Consider the following 19747-nt stretch of genomic DNA (forward strand, 5'->3'; position numbering starts at 1 on the left):
CTAAGTGGTACTCAGTTATGGATTCGTGGCTATTCTCAGGGCCTTTAGGTGTACAGATTTTCTATCTTGATTTCTTATTTTTCTCTAAAGTCCTATGGGTGCTTATTGACCAGCTAAGACCGACTTTGGAAGGGGCACTTCTAAAACACTTTGGAAAAGGCTTTTTTAAAAACAACAACAAAACAACAAAAACAAAAGCATAACTGAGTTCTATGAGAAATTGTCACATATTTGGCTCCTGGGGACTCAGCTTCTCCGCTTTGACTGCCCACTGCCAAGAGGCTAGAACTGACCATTTCCTGCATGTTCACTAGTGACAAAATGGCACACCTTATTTGTCTGAGGGAGTATACCTGGTATTGTCTTCAGAAGCTAAACATGATCATTTGCAAATGTTAGTGAAGATTTGTTAGACTGTCATGTGTTTCTTCGGTTGTTTTTCCTTAACAGTGGAGCATAAAAGAAGTTTGATTTATATTAGCATTGTGACCAAGTAAAGCTTTTTATTTAATCAGGGCATTCTTATGACTTAGAATCAAATGCCTTAATCATAGTGAAGAAGGAGTTGGACAACAGTCTTAGGGAAGATACTGCCTCACCTGTTTTGTGGAGGACAAGGGGAGATATTGGTTATCTCTGTGGCTTGCTCACAGCCACACAGCCATGGTAGGAAGTGGGAGGGAACGCACTAGAACTCAAGCCTGCTGAGCTCTATCCAGTCCAGCTCTTTTCCTACTACCTTATATGACCTCAGTAATTCTTTTTTTGAAAAATGAAGGTTTTCATTTTAGACTGTTGGTCCTATACTTGTTAAATGTGTTTTGTAACTTGTAATTTTTAAATGAATTGCACTGACACTTTGTAGTTTACAAAAATTGTTGATTATTTGTTCCTAATAATGAGGGTTTGTTTTCTTTTCCCCCCACTGTTTTAAGATCTATTCTCCAGATCACACTAACAACAGCTTTTCATCAAACCCTTCAACTCCTGTTGGCTCTCCTCCTTCTCTCTCAGGTACTGTACTTTACCTCCCATTGCATCATAGTGCCAGCTGATGAGAATGATTTCCCCCTTATACTCCTGCTCTAGTAGGTGGATACTCCCCGCAAAAGCTCAAAACAGTATTTCCAAACAAATAGAAAGGAGTAGGAGAGACAGGCTACCAGGTGAAGGTATAGTCATTTACACTCAAAAGTTTTCTTAAAAATCAGGTATTTCTACAATACATAGATGTGTGGAAAACTATTGCTTATGCTTTTCCTCGCTCTGTAGAAGATACTCAACAGAGTAACATAATTCCAATAAAACATCTCATAGGAGAAAAGGTAGTAAATATAGTTATGAATATGATTATATAGTCATCAAACATAGACTATCCAAAAGGATTATTTCCCACAGATAATTTAGATTTTCCAAATTCTCTCCTTCAGGTACATGTCATTGGAATGTTTGAGGAAAACTATAATTTTGTAAACAAATTGGGAAGTAACTGTGTGGCATAAAAGGGCATGTTTGCCTTTAAAAATAACAAATTACATGACCTATGGCTTCAAATAATAAAATTCAAAGTTGTTAAGTTATATTAATAAAGCATTTTACTTTTTGGAGATCCATTTAAGAGGCTTGTTGCCCTTCCACGATAAATGCTTCCAAAAGACCCTGTGTGGTGCATGTCTCAGCTCTTTGGAAAGAGGACAGGTCGCTTCTATTAAAAAAAAAAAAAAAAAAAAAAAAGTAAATCACATCTGTACCTCATTGAAACCTGACCTTACTGTAATTTATAGTGGAGTCACATGCTTAAATGCTGCCTCCTCCATCTCTGTACTATTCCCTGCATGCAAGACTCCCGTGGCCCATTATAAACTGAGTTCCCTGGTAGAGAATGGGAAATTTTAGACTGGCGCAAGCTTTCTGGGACAATGGCCATGGCTTAGTTGGGATTTAATATCAGCCTTTTCCAACACTCCTTTGATATGGGGCGAGGGGGAATGACAGAAGAGAAAAAGGGTAGCTGGACATGTTAAGTCCATATGTCCATAGAGACAAAAGTTGAAACTGGGAAGAAATAGAGATGATATTAAGAGGATAATGGAACAACAATGAAACACTCCCCATGATAGAAAAGGTCCAGTACCATATTGTTAGGCTCCGGAAAATGATCACACGCCTCCATGTCCAGAGCCAGAAAAGGATCAAAACAGCATCTATCCCAGGGAGGCCCATGCTGAAGGGTTCTGAGCAGGGAGAACTCCAAGTTCTCCATTTCAAGCAAAACAGCTCTGATTTCATCTATTTTATGATTTGGAAAAAAAAAATTCTGGAGTCTAATAAAGTTTGAGAACAGCTATTTTCGTCTAATGCTCCACTTTTACAGATGAGTGTACAAGGCCACGAAAGGGGACGTGACTTGCTGCGGTTCTGTCAGGAGCAATATTGGAACTCGCACAGACTTGGGGGCTCACTGTTCTGCCACTCTACTTCTGGGTTCATCAGGGGAGGGGAAAGTTATGCACAAATCATTCCGGAACACGCCCCGAAAACCTGAGCAGTGTGCTGTCTCTGGAAGGCATAGAAGCAAGGCCTCTTTTGTGGGGTCCTGGTAATTCACTATGGAAGACCACACATTAATAAGAAATAACTTGATGAAGTTGTAAGCATGGGGACAGGTTGCTGTTTTCACCCTGATGGTTCTGTTTATATATTCTGTCACTAAAAGTAATTGAACAAAATACTCTGTTTTTATGTAGCATAAAAATACACGTATATGCACACCCAGAAATGACAGGAAGAATGAGTTTTTAAAGTTCTAACTCTGTCGGGGCATGAGATTTCAGTGAGATCATATACGGATTTTTTTTCTCCTTTCTTGAATTATTTATTTTCTAACTTTTCTACACTGAATGTGTACTATTTTAAATTTAAAGGTGAGAGGTTAGACATGTACTATTGATTACAGCGGGAATCTCTCTTTACCTTCAAGTTTAGTGAATCATAAAAAAATTATTTCTGGTTTTGTGGATCCTTGCCAACCAATTTTATCTCCTTAAAAAGTTTTTGAAGGCTTGTTCCTTCTTAAGGATCATTTTAAAAACAAGTAGCAAAGCTGTTTTTCATGGATGAGAGAAACTGGCCTTGCATGAAGGTGTAACACAAAATGCCCATTTGCGCCCCTACAAGTACCTTGACTACAGAGTGATAGCTTTCTATCAAAGGAACACTTCTAGCTAAAATCAGAATCAATTAAATATTCCCTTTTAGGAGGAAGCTTGAGAGAATTCTGAGTCTGCGTAAAGTCTTCATATTTTATATTAAAATGTTTTCCTTGCCCCAAAATTCTTGCATGGGAAGTTTGCATATATTTACCTTATTGTCCAAATGGAAATCAACACTGCTGTTTCTAAAAGAACAATTTAAAATGTTAGTAAGATTCTTTTTAAGATTATGTAGATCTCATTATAACTCCCATTGTACTATCAGCAGGCACAGCTGTTTGGTCGAGAAACGGAGGACAGGCCTCATCATCTCCTAATTATGAAGGACCCTTACACTCCTTGGTAAGTCTCATCTGCTAATCTCTGCTCTCGTTCTGTCTCTAGTTCATGCTTCAAGATTCTTATTTTCATTATAGGAACGTGAGATTGACATTAAGCCCACAAGTTTGGTTAAAGCCAGAGTTGCTAGACTTTGCTCGTTCTGTTTGTAGATTGTAACACAGATAGTATGACAGTGTCTGGGCTCTAAAGATCTAGGACCAGATAAGAAATTTAAAATCCTGGAAGGGTAATGGCCTCCTTCCCACCTTGGGGGAAAATCCCTGTCAGTGATTAAATAACTTCCCAGACCTGAGAGTGCTGCCATTCCAGCTAAGCTGCAGAGCCGGAACGCTTGAAGATGCTACATATCTCTGCTTTCCAGAATAACAGGTTTATAAGAGTTTTCTCCTAACCTTGGAATAAGGAGCGTACTACTTCCTCCTTCGCTACCGTTCTCCTAGAAATCTAGTAGCATCATTAAAGCTCTGCTCTAACAAATAGGGGATAGCTGAAAATTTGCCTGGGTTTAACTAATGGTACAAATACTCACCTGATGATTCAGTGTATTACACTCTAGTCTTTCTCAGCTCACAGTGATGGGACTGGAAATATGTGTGAAACACCACTGCTCTATGCAGTTTCTAGACTGTGTGTGAAGCCATTGGGGAGGGGTAGCAGCAAGGAGCCCTTCAGTTTTTCCAGGTTGAGTTTCCCTTTCTTTTCCCCATATTCTGAGATGGAACATGGAAGAAAGTGTAGATTTATCTATCTATCTAATGTTATCATGTTAGCCGTTCAGGGCTTTCTTTCTTCCTTTCTGGCTTACTATTTAAATGAAGGAAAATCTAAAAATTAAAACCAAAGGTGTCTTTCCCCTTGTTGCGCTCTCCCTTCCCATAGCGCATAAGCCTTCCAGCTCTGCACTTCAGCCCGAAAAGGCGACCACAACGCCAGACGTCATAGGCACGCAGTTAACCTGCAACCTACATCCAAGTCACCCGTAGTCGTTTTAAGTGTTCACCTCCTTCAGTTCTTCTCTGGGACCCATCTATCAAAACGGGGTTTTGTCCAACTGTAGAGCTATCAAGCTCTATAGGCTATAAGCTTCTAGTTGTGAACTACAGCTTCAGTCTTCTCTGAAGTTGTCACACACGAGAGGGTATTCACCAGTAGAGACTGCCCTCTGCACCGGGAAGCTGTGAGCCGAAAGGATCGTGGGCACATGTGTTACTTCTTCTCATGCTTACACGTGTACACTTGGAAGTGGATATGTTCGTTCCCATTTTTTCTAAGTTAAGAAGCATAAACTCAAAGAAGTTAGTAACTTCCAAGGTCCCATTAGTAGCCAAGCTAGGAGTTCAGGGGCGGTGCCTTAACACTGAAGCCCATTGTGAATCAGAATGTTCCATTCCATAGACTAACTAACTATATTGGACACACATTCTTCCTGTCAGTATAGAATAATTAGAAATTGTTTCTTCTCAAGCAGTATAGCTGGTACATCTGTTTGCACAGCCCATTGGAAATTAACGCAGATTGTAGCACAACTTAGTACAAAGAGGCATTGGATTTGAAGTCAAAAGACATAGAGTTCAACCCTGACTTTACCATTTCATGTCAGTGTAATGCTGACTAATTAATTCACTTAATTTCTTTGAGTCTCATTTGCACATCTATATGGAGGTGCTAACAATGTCTGCCCTGCTTTCCTTACACATGTACAAGGACCCAGTGGATGGTATATGTTCAAGAGCACACTAGAGAGTGTATTGCAGATGTCTATTTGATACAAACTTTATTGATCCCCCCTGAAAAAAACTTTATTGATCACTCTGGAAAAAAAAATGAATACACATTTACATTTACTTTTTCTTCACCGAAAACTATAGTATAGGCCTTATCTAGTTGCATAAAATTAGGATCCTAATGGCTGGGATGAAAAAACAGGTCAGTTGGTTTTTTTAATTGTGTAATTTAATTGTATAAGGAAGTGAATTCTATACTATAATAAGGACTTTGAAATCAATTAGAAGCCCCTTGTGAACATTAATTCAAATCTGTGATTTTTCAGTCTAGAAATCTCATACTACTGTGGTTGACAGAATTTTTGTAACTTTTTTTCTGTAACCATTTTGTGTCCCCACTCCCTTCTGTACACACACACACACAAACACACACACACACACAAAAGCTGGTGATAATAGAAAGCAAGAAATACCATTCAAAATTGAAATACTCAATAAGAAATTAGAGTCTGTATGCATTTACCTGTCCCTGATTTGATACTTAGCACTGCCTCATGTGCCACAGAGGAGACCAAGAAAATATGTCTTCAAGAAGATAATTTAATTTGAAACTATAAACAGATCACCTTTCTATTGCTAATTTTTTAAAACCTTTAACCAATGCCTGCCATAATGTTCCTTAAATTTAATGTGTTTTTCTTTTCTAAAGCAAATCTAACTTGTCTTTTAGTCTAATGCTATATAGTATAGCATACATACATTATAATGTCCTGGAAGAATTACTAAATTTACTTTGTTCGTGAAAAAGAACACTGTAATTTTAACGTTTTTTTCACCAGCTTTCTAGGAAAGGACACTGTTTTTAATACCATTTTAAGGAAATAAACTTTATTGGAAACATATATTTAGAAACACAAAGTGTGGTTTGTTTCAACTCAAGTTTTACTTATATAACCTATGCATGCATTTCAAACTAAATCAAATTTCATGTCATTTATTAACCAACAGCAAAGCCGAATTGAAGATCGTCTAGAAAGACTGGATGACGCTATTCACGTTCTCCGGAACCATGCAGTAGGCCCCTCCACAGCTATGCCCGGTGGCCATGGGGACATGCATGGGATCATTGGACCTTCTCATAACGGAGCAATGGGCGGTCTGGGCTCAGGGTATGGAACCGGTCTTCTTTCAGCCAACAGACATTCACTCATGGTAAGTGATAGAGTGTATAGACCCTCTAAGTTACCATATAGAATTAGAATTTCAAGTAGAAATACTCGAGTTGCTGGGTTTTCTTTTTCTTTCTTTTTTTTTTTTCTTTTTCTTTTTTAAACAGTTTTATTGAGATGTAATTCACTTAACATACAACTCATCCATTTAAGGTTTACAGCTCAAGGTTTTATATAGTCACAGAGTTATGCAACCATCACCACAGTCATATTTTAGAACATTTTTGCCCTAAGCAAAAAGAAAAAGAAATCCCCATTGCCTTTAACAGCCCCTCTCCATTCTTCCCGTCCCCAACCCCTAGCAACTGCTGATCTACTTTTTCTCCCTATGGATTTGCCTATTCTGGATATTTCCTATAAATGGAATCATACAGTACGGTGTGGTCTTTTCTGTCTTTTTTAACAGCACAATGTTTCCAAGGCTTATGCATGTTTTATCATATATCAAAGTGTCATTCATTTTTATTGACAAACAATACTCTGTTGTATAGAGATATATTTATCTGTTCATTAGGTGATGGATATTGGGGTTATTTCCACTCTTTGGCTATTATAAATAATGCTGCTAGGAACATTCGTGTGTAAGTTTTTGTGTGGACACATGTCTTTGTTTCACTTAAGTATATACCTAGGAGAACATTGCTGGGTCATCCCTGGTATTTTGAAGTCTTCATCTTTGGTGACTTTGGCTAAAGAACCCAACTGATGTTCATGTTACATTGCTGACATTTCAGATGTGAATAGATTGAAAAAAATTGTTTTAAATAAAGAAACCATATCAATGTCTTTTGGTGCTGAGTTCGAGAGGCAGATATATATGATGTATTTCTCCATCTAAATATATGGTGTGGGACTGTGTAATTTTAGTATATAGTAGTTTTACTACTAATTTATAAATCTTTGTCTCAATCATATTTAAGCAGATTTGTTCATGTTACAATTGGACAGACTTGCCCATTACTTTTGGTAAGGATTTGGGAATGCATTTTTTTTTTTTTGGATGTGGATGATTATGAAGTTTCAGAGAATCTTCCTGACAAAATATTAAGTGATGACATTAATGAGGTGAACGAATAGATGGAGAATTTAATGTTGCTTGTGATTCTGTGTAATTGTGCTCCTTACAAACTCCTGCCTGATCAGCAAACGCGTTAGTGTCCTGTTTGTACCTTACAGACTGAAAAAGTTGCTTGGAGAAGGTCTGTTTTCCATTATCACTGAAGTGTCTCTTGTTTAAAGATGATTCTGAAAGGAGAATGCAAAATAAGTACAGGTTATTTTGAGGTTCTTTGCTCAATAGTATTCTTCTGCCCTCTTTTCAATTTCTCTTAATAAAAGACTAAGAGTACCATCCTGAATGGTGTATTATAGAAACCTGCAACCAATTTGAAACCAAAAATACTGGTTTATAAATAGAAGCAATGAACTCACTTCCAAACTGTGGAAAGATATTTTTGAATGCCAAAGCTAAATCTTTTTTTTTCCTTTTTTTCTTTTCCTTGACCTCTACCCTAAAAATTCATCATTGAGGAGAAATTGTTTGTCTATTCGTGGCAGTTGCTAAGAGTTAACAAAAGGAAAATCTAGATTTTAATTTAGCTTGGCCTCAGGTAATGTGTTAAATACACTTGGGATGCATATAATATGAGATTTTCGTTTGTACAGCTCTTTTTTTTTTAAACTGCAATGTTTAAACAATACTGCTTTTAATTAAGAAATCTGGCTTTATTAAAAGCCAAATCTGTGACTTATAACCATTTCTGTATATCTGCTCTCAATCAAGAGAAAAATAGTTTAATTTCTGTAGCTGTGTTCGTTTTGCATATGTTAAACGGATGCAGCACGCACCCAGGGCATTGCTTCAGAGCCAGCTTTTTCCATAAATATGTAAAGTTTGCTCTTAAATACCAGATGTAGGTTAAGTGGTTCTTTAAGATAATAAACTATACATAGATGCTGTTTGGAACTATTTGACCTTTGAATTGCCTCCTCTTTGAGGTGGGGCTGATTTAGAGGTGGGGTAGGAGGAAGAGACTAGAATCATCTTTAGAGATGGGAAGATGGGCTGGCCCAGGTGGAGGGGAAAGAGAGAGAATGGAGCAGAGCAATAGAAAAAGGGGAAATAATTGGCCAATATTACACAGAAGTGTCTTTGATTTGATTTGGGGGAAAAAAACAACCATGCAGAAACAATAAAGCTGCTAGTTTTGCTGATGAGGAAAAGTTCTTGCCCACTCCTCTGAAGACATAATTCCATTGAGGACAACCACAGAGCCAGCCAGACAATAGAGCAGCTCCAAAGATGTGACATGGTTACAACCTGCTGCCCTTTAAACCAAATGATGTTTTGCAGTCTTTCTCCTTTCTTCTCAAAAGTAGTCAGGGGACCCCCGAATCCGAGCTCCTCATCCTGAAACTCTATAAAGTGGGTGAACGAGATGAGGTTGTCATTTCTTTCCTTGTGCAAACTGGTATGAATTTTCAAACAAAAATATAAGAACAAAGGAAATAGTTTTTGAATTTAGTCAGTCTGAAGTTAGCCTTTGACCATTTGATACATTCCACAATAAAAAGGAAGTTGAAGGGGAAGAGGAAAAAAAAAAAAAACCCACCCTTCTTTCCCCTCAACAACAAAAAAAAATTCAAGGAGGATACTGGTAATGTTTTCCACATTTGAATTTTAATACATGAAACAGGCTGTAAAACTTTGGCCAGCTGCAGTAAATAAAGTAGCAGTGGGAGGTATGCACCGGAAACTTGGGCAGAACAGCACTGGTGGGAGTTTCTTTCCCAACTACACACCTTCACTTGTTCTGGAGTAAAAGCGAGTTGTACAGTAGTAACTTAACACCTATCCCTGGGCAGGTTTATTTTGAGCAAATCTCCTTTGTAACCCTCCTTAATAGTTCATTCTGATTAAAGAATAGACAGCTTTGAATCCTCTTGACCTCTGAGCTCTTCTCGTTTCCTCTCTCCCCGCCTTCTGAAAATCAGAACAAAATGGCTTGATAACTTGGAAGATGATATAAGCATTTCTTTCTGCAGCAGCTTGAAATCGTGGTGGGGAAAAAACCATGGTTCTGCCTGGGCTATTATGTTATCTCATTTAATTGCTAACATATTGTACTTAGCTTTTGATTCATAAAATGTTTTCCTTGGAGTTCTGAAGTAGGTCTTCTGTGATTCACCAAGTATCAGCGTAATGAGAGGGATTTTTTTCACAGCAGCCTGGCTCGTAACACTGGACTGAATGCTGTGTACTTGTGAGCTTTCTAGATGATATTATTTGGCCTTGTTCTTTCCTGAGCAAAAACCTTCACCAGCTTTTCATTATCTATAAGATAAAGACCAATTTTTTAACCTAGCTTATAAAGTCCCATTACCATTTACGAAAAGCCTTATGTTTAGCTATTCCAATATGCAAAACCTTTTTCAGCAATGTGGTCTGTGCATATGCTCAGAATTTGCCCTGTCTGTTCTTACTAGATAGATACACTTCTTTTGTATCCATCTGGATTGGCCTGCCCTACCCACTTTTCTCTTCACATCTCATCCCACCCATTCTCAAGGCTCTGACTCAAATTCTTCCTCTTCTAGGAAGCCTTCCCTTGCTACCTGCACCAGTGATAATGATTTTCTTTTCTACACTCAGAGCACTGTGAATCATACCATCGGCTAGGTATTGATCTTACCCACTCAGGTGGAGCTATGTATCTTTCGTCGGTGTGACTTTTGCCTTCCAACTATATTGTAAATTCCTTCAGTACCATGTATTACATTTTGTTTCCCTCCCAGTAAATAAATTATGAGTCAAAAGGGAAGAAAGGAAACTAATATTTTCTGAGTGCCTGACAACTTGCCAGCCCCACTGCTAGGTGCACCATATACGTTGTCAGATAGTCTTTACAAGAGCCCAGTGAGGGTTACAATGTCCGTTTTAGGTGCTGATCAAATGAGCCTTAAAAGGTTTGAGTAGTCTCAAGTCAGGAACCTAGATTTAAACTCAGATACATTGGCTCCAAACGCCATGCTCTTTTTTTACTACCAGGAGCATTTCCCAAAGATTATCTGTAGGCATACCTTGAAAGAATTAATTTTAGGTGGTAAAGAGCTTGTAATTTTCAAATCTCGGTAAATGTTTATTGATGAAAGAAGTTTCCAAGTATCTGACTGTGAAGTTCCCAGAGCAGTTCTCCACCCAAATGTAGAGGTAAAGAACTTTTCCTCCAGTGTGGTTGCATTCTAGACTAAAACCCACATTGTCTAAACACTTACTCTTAAATCAACATGTGTGTGCTAAGCGGCATGAGGTGTGAATTCTTCTTACTAGGGTTCTTGAAGTAATACATTTTAAGCTATTTTTTCCTACTATAATCACCCACTTTCCTAATAGAATCAAAGCAGAAACCTCTTAGTGTGCAGGGTTTGTCACTAACCTAGTCAGATGACCTAGATATCATCTCTGTGCCTTTGATATCTCTGTGGTTAATCCTCATATGAAATCACTGGGTTTTTTTTAATATAAAATTATTGAAATGGCAATTTCCCAAATATAATTCTCTCCATTATTCATTCAGTATTCATGTCCACAGACCTGAAAGAAAGCCTTGCAGATGACCTAATCTCCTCTTTTAACTGAATAAGAACAAAACCCATGTCAAAAATGCCTTCATGTGACTCTGTATGTGCTCCTAATTATTTGTCAGTGAAGCCAGTAAGGATAGGCTCATTTAGCTAAAGCCTCCTATACTATTAATGTATAATATCACTGTGGTTCCCAGATCCTTTTTGCTCAAAGTCCCATTGACTCATTTCAGAACCATTTATTAAGTGGTAACCAAATGCCAGGCTTTATGCAAAGAGGTGGCATCTGCTCTCCAGGGGTTCCCAGTCAAGTAGGAAAGGACACATTTAAAAAGAACTTGCTGCAGCAGGATCGTAGGCTCCCTAAGAGAGGGCAGGACCCCCCCCCCCCCATTTTCCAGGAGCGAAGGATCACATCATCCCTTGGTCAAGGAGTAGTGATCTCAACCCAGTTTCCCTCTTATCAACAGCATTTCTCGTTTGACTGGATTACAAAGGATGTATCAGAAGAGCATTCATTAGGTGAAGAAGCACCTTTGCATTTAACTGACATCAAACATAGGAGAACTTTTAACCACATAGGGCCTAGGACGATGATCAAGTTAAGTTAGTTTTGCTGTCATAGTTCTTAAGATTTAGGACCGTTGAATTTTAGGTTCTAAAAGCACCCCTGAAGTCATTGAGCCCATGGCCCTTATTTTACCGCTGAAGACGGAGGCCCAGAAAAGGAAAGTGACCCAAGCATGGATACTCACTAATTAATAGCCAAGCTTTGATTAAAACACAGACAAGCAAGTGGTGAGACCAGCACTCTTTATACTAAATACCACACTGCTACAGCAAACTGACTCTCTAGCCTAATACCATAGCAATTTCAAAACTGTGGCTGGTATTACACACCATTCTGTTACTCTGACTTCACTCATGGAACCCAAGAAAAGCCTTCAGTTGCCCTTTGGCTGGCTCCTTGCCACGTGCTGCTGTTTAGCTCTGGCAACCATGCTTGCCAATGAGAGGGAGGAATGGGCAGTGATGTGATGATATCTTGGGTGGCACCAGTCTGTAGTCAGGCAAGTAGCAGAAGTCAGAGAATTCTGTTTCTGTGTGGGCCTCGCGACAAAGTATGACCCATAGAGGCTTTACCATCTCCGCTCGTGGGTTTCCAGGGATTCGGAGTCTGTAAAATCCCATGTCTATTTTAGCACATACCTCATTTCTAAGCAGTTATTTCCATAGACTCTCATAGAACCTTAGAAGTCGTCTCTGCATCCCCCCTGCAAATTCCCCGCCAAGAGGACATGCCTCTACCGGCCTCCTGCCTTCAAGAGTGAATAGCTCGAAGTGATCAGAAAGCCCGTTGCCATCACATGTTAAACAGTTCTTCCTTATGCCCCCCCAAATTGGCTTCTCTGTGCAGTCCTCATTTTTCTGCCTAGAGGTACCCCTAAGTCAACCCAACAAATACTTGAAAATTTTTCAGTTATTTGAAGACAGTCTATTCAATATTTTTTTTCTTCACACTTTTTCTTTCACACTAGACATGTTTTTCTTCACACTAGACATTTATATCTTCAAATGTTTACCCTATGAAAAACTTTTGGACTCTGTGACTACCCAGTGCATTCTCCCTAACCTATAGACGATACTTTTCTTTTCCTAGGACTTTTAGGTATGTAGACCCTCAAACTGAACACAGTGCTCAAGGAATTACCAGGTTACTCTCGGGTGGATCTATCACCAGACCCTTTCCGTATATTACATCTTCATTAAAGGCCACCCAACAGGATCTTATGAGCTATTTTTTTGATCGCTTCATCATCCCGCTGACAAATATTGAACTTACAATCAGCCGAAATCCACAAGCCACACGTTCCTCAACTCTCCTTGTGTACTTTTTGGGATACCTGTACAAACCTCCACGCAACACCTTTGAATTTCATACTTCAACCTTCAATCTCTTTCTAGAGTCAAGGTCTTTTTTAGGTCCTCATTCCGTCAAATATTCTGCCAGCTCTGTTGTTGGCCAGTTTGATGGATGCCATTGATGCCAACATGAAAGCCACGAATAAAACTGTTGACCGGGGAGGACATAGCGCAGAAAGCCTGAGGTTCTATCCTAGGAAGTTCCCTCTACACTCACATCGTCCCCCTGCTCTTTGGGTTTAATAATTTCCACCAGTTATGACCACCTAATTTTTCTGTCGGGCAGTCTTCCTTTTCTCATTGTGTCCATAGATTGCACTACTACAAGACACCAGGCATGCAGCAGTCCCATGAATGAGGAAATGAGGTGTGTCCAGAAAGACTTGTTCTTGGTGGAACCAAACTGAGTTTGAGAGGTCATGGCCTCTGTTTCAGAGCACTTTGAAACTATCTTTTAAATAGCCAGTTATAAACTTTCACCCAGGATCGTAGTCATTAATTTCATCTTTCTGTAGCTACTATGTTGGGTTTTTTCCTCTTTCATTAAGATACGCTTATCTCTCTTGTGTTCTACCATGTCTCCTAATATCCACAATTATCAAATATTTCTGAGAGCCGATTAGCATCCTTGGTTGAAAGTTCTTAACTTATGTCAATATGGTACTTTATTTTAAGAAAACTTAAAGGAAGAAAAAAACAGATAGAAAAAGGACTAAATAAATTCTCTTTATTTTATTTTTGAAAACTTCCCCAGCTTTACTGAGGTATTATTTACATCTATCATGTGTAAGTTTGTGTACAATGTGATGATTTGATGTACTTATCTATTGCAAAATGTTCATCACAATAAGGTTAGTTGATGCCTCCATCCCTTCATGCAATTACAGTTTTGTGTATGAATTACCGTCACTGTGCTATACATTAGATCCTCAGAACTTATTCATCTTATAACTGGAAATTTGTACCCTTTGACCAGTATCCCCACATTTCTCCCACCAGCCCCCAGCAGCCACCATTCTACTCCCTTATTCCTTTAAGTTTGTTTTTTTAGATTCTGCATGTAACTGATAACATGCAGTGTTTGTCTTTTTCTATCTAACTTAAAGACATCTTCTTAATCATAGATTAGTTGCAACACCTTCAGAATCCTTGAGCTCACCATTTGATGTTGGTGAATTAATTCCAACAAAAATCAAGAGCTTTTGACGACCACCATAGCAGGGTGACCGTTTGCACTGCATGAGCAACCCCTCAGACAAGTGGTTGGGACATGATGCATGCCCAGATCTTACAGCAGTGGGTCCAAATTAGGTACATCCCCGTCTTTTCCCCCAGTGCCTGTTTTATTCAAATTCAGGCCCTGTGACCTAGAACCAAGACAGTCTGTACTGGACCATCAGACCTCGAAGACAATCTCTCCCCATGTTTCTAGGACAAGCCAAGCTTAGTTTGCTAATTTTTCCCCCCTAAAGTATGTGTTTAGCATCCTGGCATCAAGGACTTTAAATAAAAAACAAAAACTTGTTGTCTTCCCCACTTTTAAAATATAAATACATATTAAAAACAGACTGTACAACCTCATAGTATTTTTACTTTGCTTTCTTCTTAAATAGTACAGGGAAAAGCAGGTAGACCCTTTTAATCATCATAGGTTTTCATTGAACTGTTACTGACGACAGGAACACAATGCAAAATTTGTATCCATAATTTTAAAAAGGTACATCCTTTACATTAAAAAAATAATCACATTACCCTTGTTTTCTCAAAAAAGAAGATTTGAGGGGTGGGAATGTTTTTGTACATATTAGAAAATGCACCGTTGTTCCATCATTGGGTGCTTCCTAAATTTCTCATCCTGCGGGCCTCCGACTCTAGGCCAGAGATAACTCAGGTGTGTGCCCAACTATAACGTAAAACGGAATTATGAAGTGACCTAAGAAGCGATTCAGGGAAGGGTGAATGAACATTGTCCAACTACAGAAGGTGTCACTGAGTTCATAATGGAGTCTGTGTAGGAGTTGGACCTTTAGATATAGGCTTGAAAGCACATTATAGTGCCATAGAATAAACAGGATTTTTTTTAAAAAAAATGCAGAAAATAGAGGCTCGTATGTGCATGAGTGAAGGTTAGAAAGTTGCCTGATGGTACCCAGCCCTCGCAGTGCCCAACCAGGGCTGCACTGGGCGAAAAGCCCCTCCTCGAAGCACAGCAGCTCCAGCAATTGGCTCAAATATTTCACATGAGAGCCCACAGGAAGAGCGAGCGTTCATGTATATTTTTTACATCCAAATTAAATTAACTCATGGAATTTTCCACCCTGAGGAATTAAAGTAGCAGCTCATGAAGTAATTCAGTTATGTCATTCATACCAAAACAGAAAATACTGGAGCAACTTGGCACTTAAAAACCAAGACCAGTCTTTGGTCATTTTTATATTTTTTCGAAATCTGTGGTCATTAGCGTTATTTTAACTTTTATTGTGGCTGTAAATTTTTCAAATCAAAAGTTTCTTAATTGCTTAGAAAACAGAAGTGTAAAAATGGGTTCAAAATAAGAAGAGGGTTTAGGCAAAGCAGATTTAGGAGTGAAATCCTAAAAAAGCTTTAATAACATTTCTGAAATGCGAGGAGTCTACCTAATTGGTTGACATTTGTGCATAATTATAGCTTCCTGAATATCCATAAATTGTCTTAAACTCTAAAGTTGAGTTTAACCACAAGATCTGTCCAATATTAGTTAAATGACATCTTTGGGAAAGCATTATACTGATTTACAATAGCCACGTTCATTTTCAAGCAGTTAATTGGACGTATTGTCAAAAACCAAGGTATTGAGTTTCCACATTTTAATTTCACATTTGCCTCTCGCCGGCTTCTGCACAGGGACGGGTCTCGTTTGGACCTGAACGTGTGTGAAAGTTATTGGAGAATGGTAGTCTCTGGGTAATGTTTCTGTAAGCTGCCCAAATTTTTCCCCCTGTCGTCTAGATGGGAAACAGCTGGTTTTTGTTTAAAAAGCTGTTTTGCGAAATGTCTGAATCTTGAGGTGTAGAACTGAGGTCACCAGTAAAGCAGGTGCTCAGGAACAAGTGAGAAATACTCTGGGGACCGGCTGGCCCTGTAATCTTCTGCAGGGTACTTCCTATTAGGGGAAAAAGTGTTAAAGTCGGCTCGTTTATTTAGGACACAAACAGATATAAGTAAGTAATCGCATTAGCGATGCTGTTAGAAGTTGAGTATCTTGAACACAGCCAGCCCTTGAGTAAATAATTAGCTCGGTATGAAAGAAACCAGAATGTTCATTCCCCTCGAAAGGTTTCCAATGCAAAAGTCCAACACTTTCGCTTCCTTTAGATATTATAAGTGCTTGAGTTTCCACTTTGAATACACCAAGAGCGAAAGAACTACAATTTCACATAAGTAGTACCGTAAGCCAGTATGTCCTTTGAGTTTATGGATGCCATCTCAAGGAAAGGGAGAAAAGACGCCTAAAACGGCAGGACTGGTACTGGAGCGGTTTTGAAGAAGGCGAAATAGGAAACATGTGGAATCACTAGAGGCCAGTGCACGTCAGATATCCACCAGTATGAAGATGAAAGGAAACAGCCTCCTCCCCTGGGAGCTGGAGGTTATTAGCAGCTGTTTATCCAGTCGGGAATAGAGATTAACATTGTATTTTTTTTTTTTTTAAGAGCTAGAAGAAAATTTGTTTGGGAAGTTGGCTCTTCATATCAAGTCACTATGCATTGCCAAAAAAAACTTCCTTTCTCAGAACTCATGTACTAGAGTTGAGCAATGTTATGATTCTCTGAGAAACTGGATTACCAAAAAGTCTATCTCCATTAGATGGAACACGAAAGGACAGAAACGGATGGATGGACATCTGCCATTGACACATTCCCGTGCACTCTTTAAAATGCGAAACAAGCTGTTTGGTCTGTTACCTGTTCTCCAGCCTGCCTTTAAAGGGGGAGTTCTTCCCCTATTCTCCACCTCTTTTCCCCCTCCGCCCTAACTTAATCTTTGCCACTCTGAGGCATACACAGATGGATTTTGCACATACCTACTGCTTGTAAAATGCCTTTTCATGACATATTGGGGAAGCTGCTTCGTACTCTGGAGCTTTATTCTCAAAAAAAAAAAAGAGTTGGATATTGGTATTCTCTGATTTAATGCTACTCTTAATGTCATTTTCTTTTATTAAATCCTTTCTTTCGCTTTTGATCTTCTTTATAGCAGAGCCACTGGTCATATGGAAACTATTATTGGGAGATGAAAGACTACATTGCAGTAAAATAAGAGTGAATCATTTGGGCCAATAATACACACATACAGTGAGGTACCATTTGTGTCCAAATGCCGTATGTTGTTCACTTTGTGGCAAAGCCACTGAGGTTTATAAAGAGCTTTACAAAAATAGGCTTTTTCGTCCTGAAATATATAGTCTGACAATATGAAAATGTATTAATATGCAATCCTTAGCTGCTTATTCATATAAGTATAATATCTAGATATATATATCTAATATCTAAGTATAATAATGTCACTTTTCAATGTCAAATCCTACTTTCATTTAAAGTTGAGATGCTCTTTCATTAATGTTAAATATCAGTTTTGTAAAAATATATTTAGATAATCTATATCAAAATTTTGACCATCATTCAAAAGCTGACTAAAATGCTGCCTTCTTCTGAAGTAGTTCCTATTTTCTCAATCTGATAGTTTCACCCATCCTTTAAAAGCCTACATGAGCTTGAATTCCTTTATAACATTCATCTTCTTTTGCCTTACATAGTAATTATATTAATCCACCATAAGCTAAAAGCCGATAGTGTAATAGGCGTGTGTTTTATTATTTTTCCTGAAAATGCCTAAATAATGTCATGCATACAGCAGACATTCAGAAGGCATTTGTTGAATTAAATGAAATGTTTATTATTCAATAGAAACATGCTAAGTGTATATTCAACAATATCAGAAGGTTTTAGATTTCAGAAATAGTCTCACAAACACATACCATTTGTGTCATCATTTACTATTTAGGAAGCATCTAATTGCACATTGTAATACTAACAACCATGTAGAGTGAGCTCTGCACCCATTCCTTGCCCTGGGGACTCTTACATTTCAAGATAAGTATAGGCTTTACAATGGGAACAAAACAGAATCACTGAGGTGTATGCCCTGCCCTACAGTGTCCTTGAGTATGTGTTAAGGGTGGTGTTCGAAATGCACAATCAGGAGAGAACTTGTCCAGGTTTACTGAGATGAGACTTCTGGAGACCCACATAGTCCAGGGGGAGTCAGAGTAGGGATATGTGGGACCACTAAATGAGAAGTGGTTGGTGAGTTGTGCAGAGTAAACCATCCCTGGAAGATGGAGCAGGGAGGGCTTTGCTCAAGCCTTGGTGATGTGGGAATGAATGCAGCAGATAAGGGATCAGAGTAGGAAACTACCTAGATTCAGATTAAGGAATTTAACAGCGGGAGGGAACTGCAAAGGCCCTAGCATGTCCAGGTGAAGGTTGCATAAAATATTGATCTTAGACGTGATCCACAGAATGAGGAAAATCCATGCTAGAGCTTTGATATGTGAGGGACCAAGTGATGGGTGGAGAATACGGCTTTTAGGAAGTGATGGGAAAGAAAAGATTATTTGTTTAGGCAAGCTTCTTTATACTTCCACTTCCTGTCCAAGTAATTTACAATAAGCATGTGTTACTTGGATGACAAGAAAAGCATTTTAAACATAAAGGCCGGTTAGATAAGGATAAATTCCTAGGCATGGACCTTGTGGACTGGCTACAGAGTGCTTTGTGTAGAAGCCAGCCACGTGATTGTGTACTCACATGGGTGTGCTTGCACTACAGGGATCCGGAACTGCCCATCAAGTGTTCCGCTGTCTATTCCTTCACTCTAAACAAAAGAAAAGTGCTTACAAGTAATTGCAACATTTCACCGTAATCTCTGTGCCAGATAGGCTTGGTTCATTAGGCATGGGTTAATTTTAGTTCTCTACTTATTAACCTGCTACCTGGGGCAAGGGAGGGATGAAATGGACTCTGGTAACCACCCCTCGAGGTCCCTGCTTGGTGGACTGCATCCATTTAGGGTTTCCACTGTAGGAAAATGATGTAGAGAATTGGGGGTTGCGGGGTGGAGGTACAGAGGAGAGAAATGAAACAGTTTAATAGATGGAACTTACAAGTTGAGAAGAAAAAAGATGAACTGAAATCAGGTAACAGCCGTTTGCCTCTCTCGGACTAGATCACAGAATCACTGTTTAGGCATTTTGGGGGACTGTCACGGAAGTTTCAGCCTAGTTGATCAGATGACAAGTCAGCACTGCGAAGATCAATGTCATTTAGATCATGTTTAAATCCTCTTGAAAATTATCTTATCATCTGGAGAATAATCGTTAAATCAATCTCCAAAAATTGTCCAATAAGGAATTATCTTAAATTTCAGGCAAAGCAGAAGTGAAGCTGTGAGATTTCTGGGAGGAAAAAATATGTGTTCTTGAGACAGGACGTTTTCTCCCAATAAACATTTCCCAAGAATTAAAACGCAAACAAAAGAATTGAATCCAGATCAGACTTGGGTGAATAGTCCTTTAAATGTTTAATCACATGAATTAAAAAAAAAGTCTGATAATTTGTTAAACTGAGAAATATGGAAATTGTATTTGTGGTGGAAAGGTGTCCTAGGTGTTAGAACTTTCCTGCACAAAAGA

The 19747-nt window shown here is 38.7% G+C and overlaps 1 protein-coding gene across 40 annotated transcripts in view; it reads left to right on the plus strand.

Moving 5' to 3' along the window:
- TCF4 (transcription factor 4) overlaps positions 1-19747 on the plus strand; it is a 341674-nt gene that overhangs the window by 309360 nt on the left and 12567 nt on the right. For 32 of the 40 annotated variants that reach the window (XM_081078012.1, XM_081078029.1, XM_081077992.1 and 29 more), the window contains 3 exons: positions 936-1014; positions 3478-3554; positions 6287-6490. In XM_081078012.1, coding sequence (XP_080934138.1) covers positions 936-1014; positions 3478-3554; positions 6287-6490 — 360 coding nt within the window. The remainder of the gene's footprint in view (positions 1-935; positions 1015-3477; positions 3555-6286; positions 6491-19747) is intronic. The other 8 variants (XM_081078025.1, XM_081077993.1, XM_081078026.1 and 5 more) reach the window with 1 other exon arrangement.

The sequence above is a fragment of the Rhinolophus hipposideros genome (genome assembly GCF_964194185.1).
Source record: "Rhinolophus hipposideros genome assembly, chromosome: 17".
NCBI lineage: Eukaryota > Metazoa > Chordata > Mammalia > Chiroptera > Rhinolophidae > Rhinolophus > Rhinolophus hipposideros.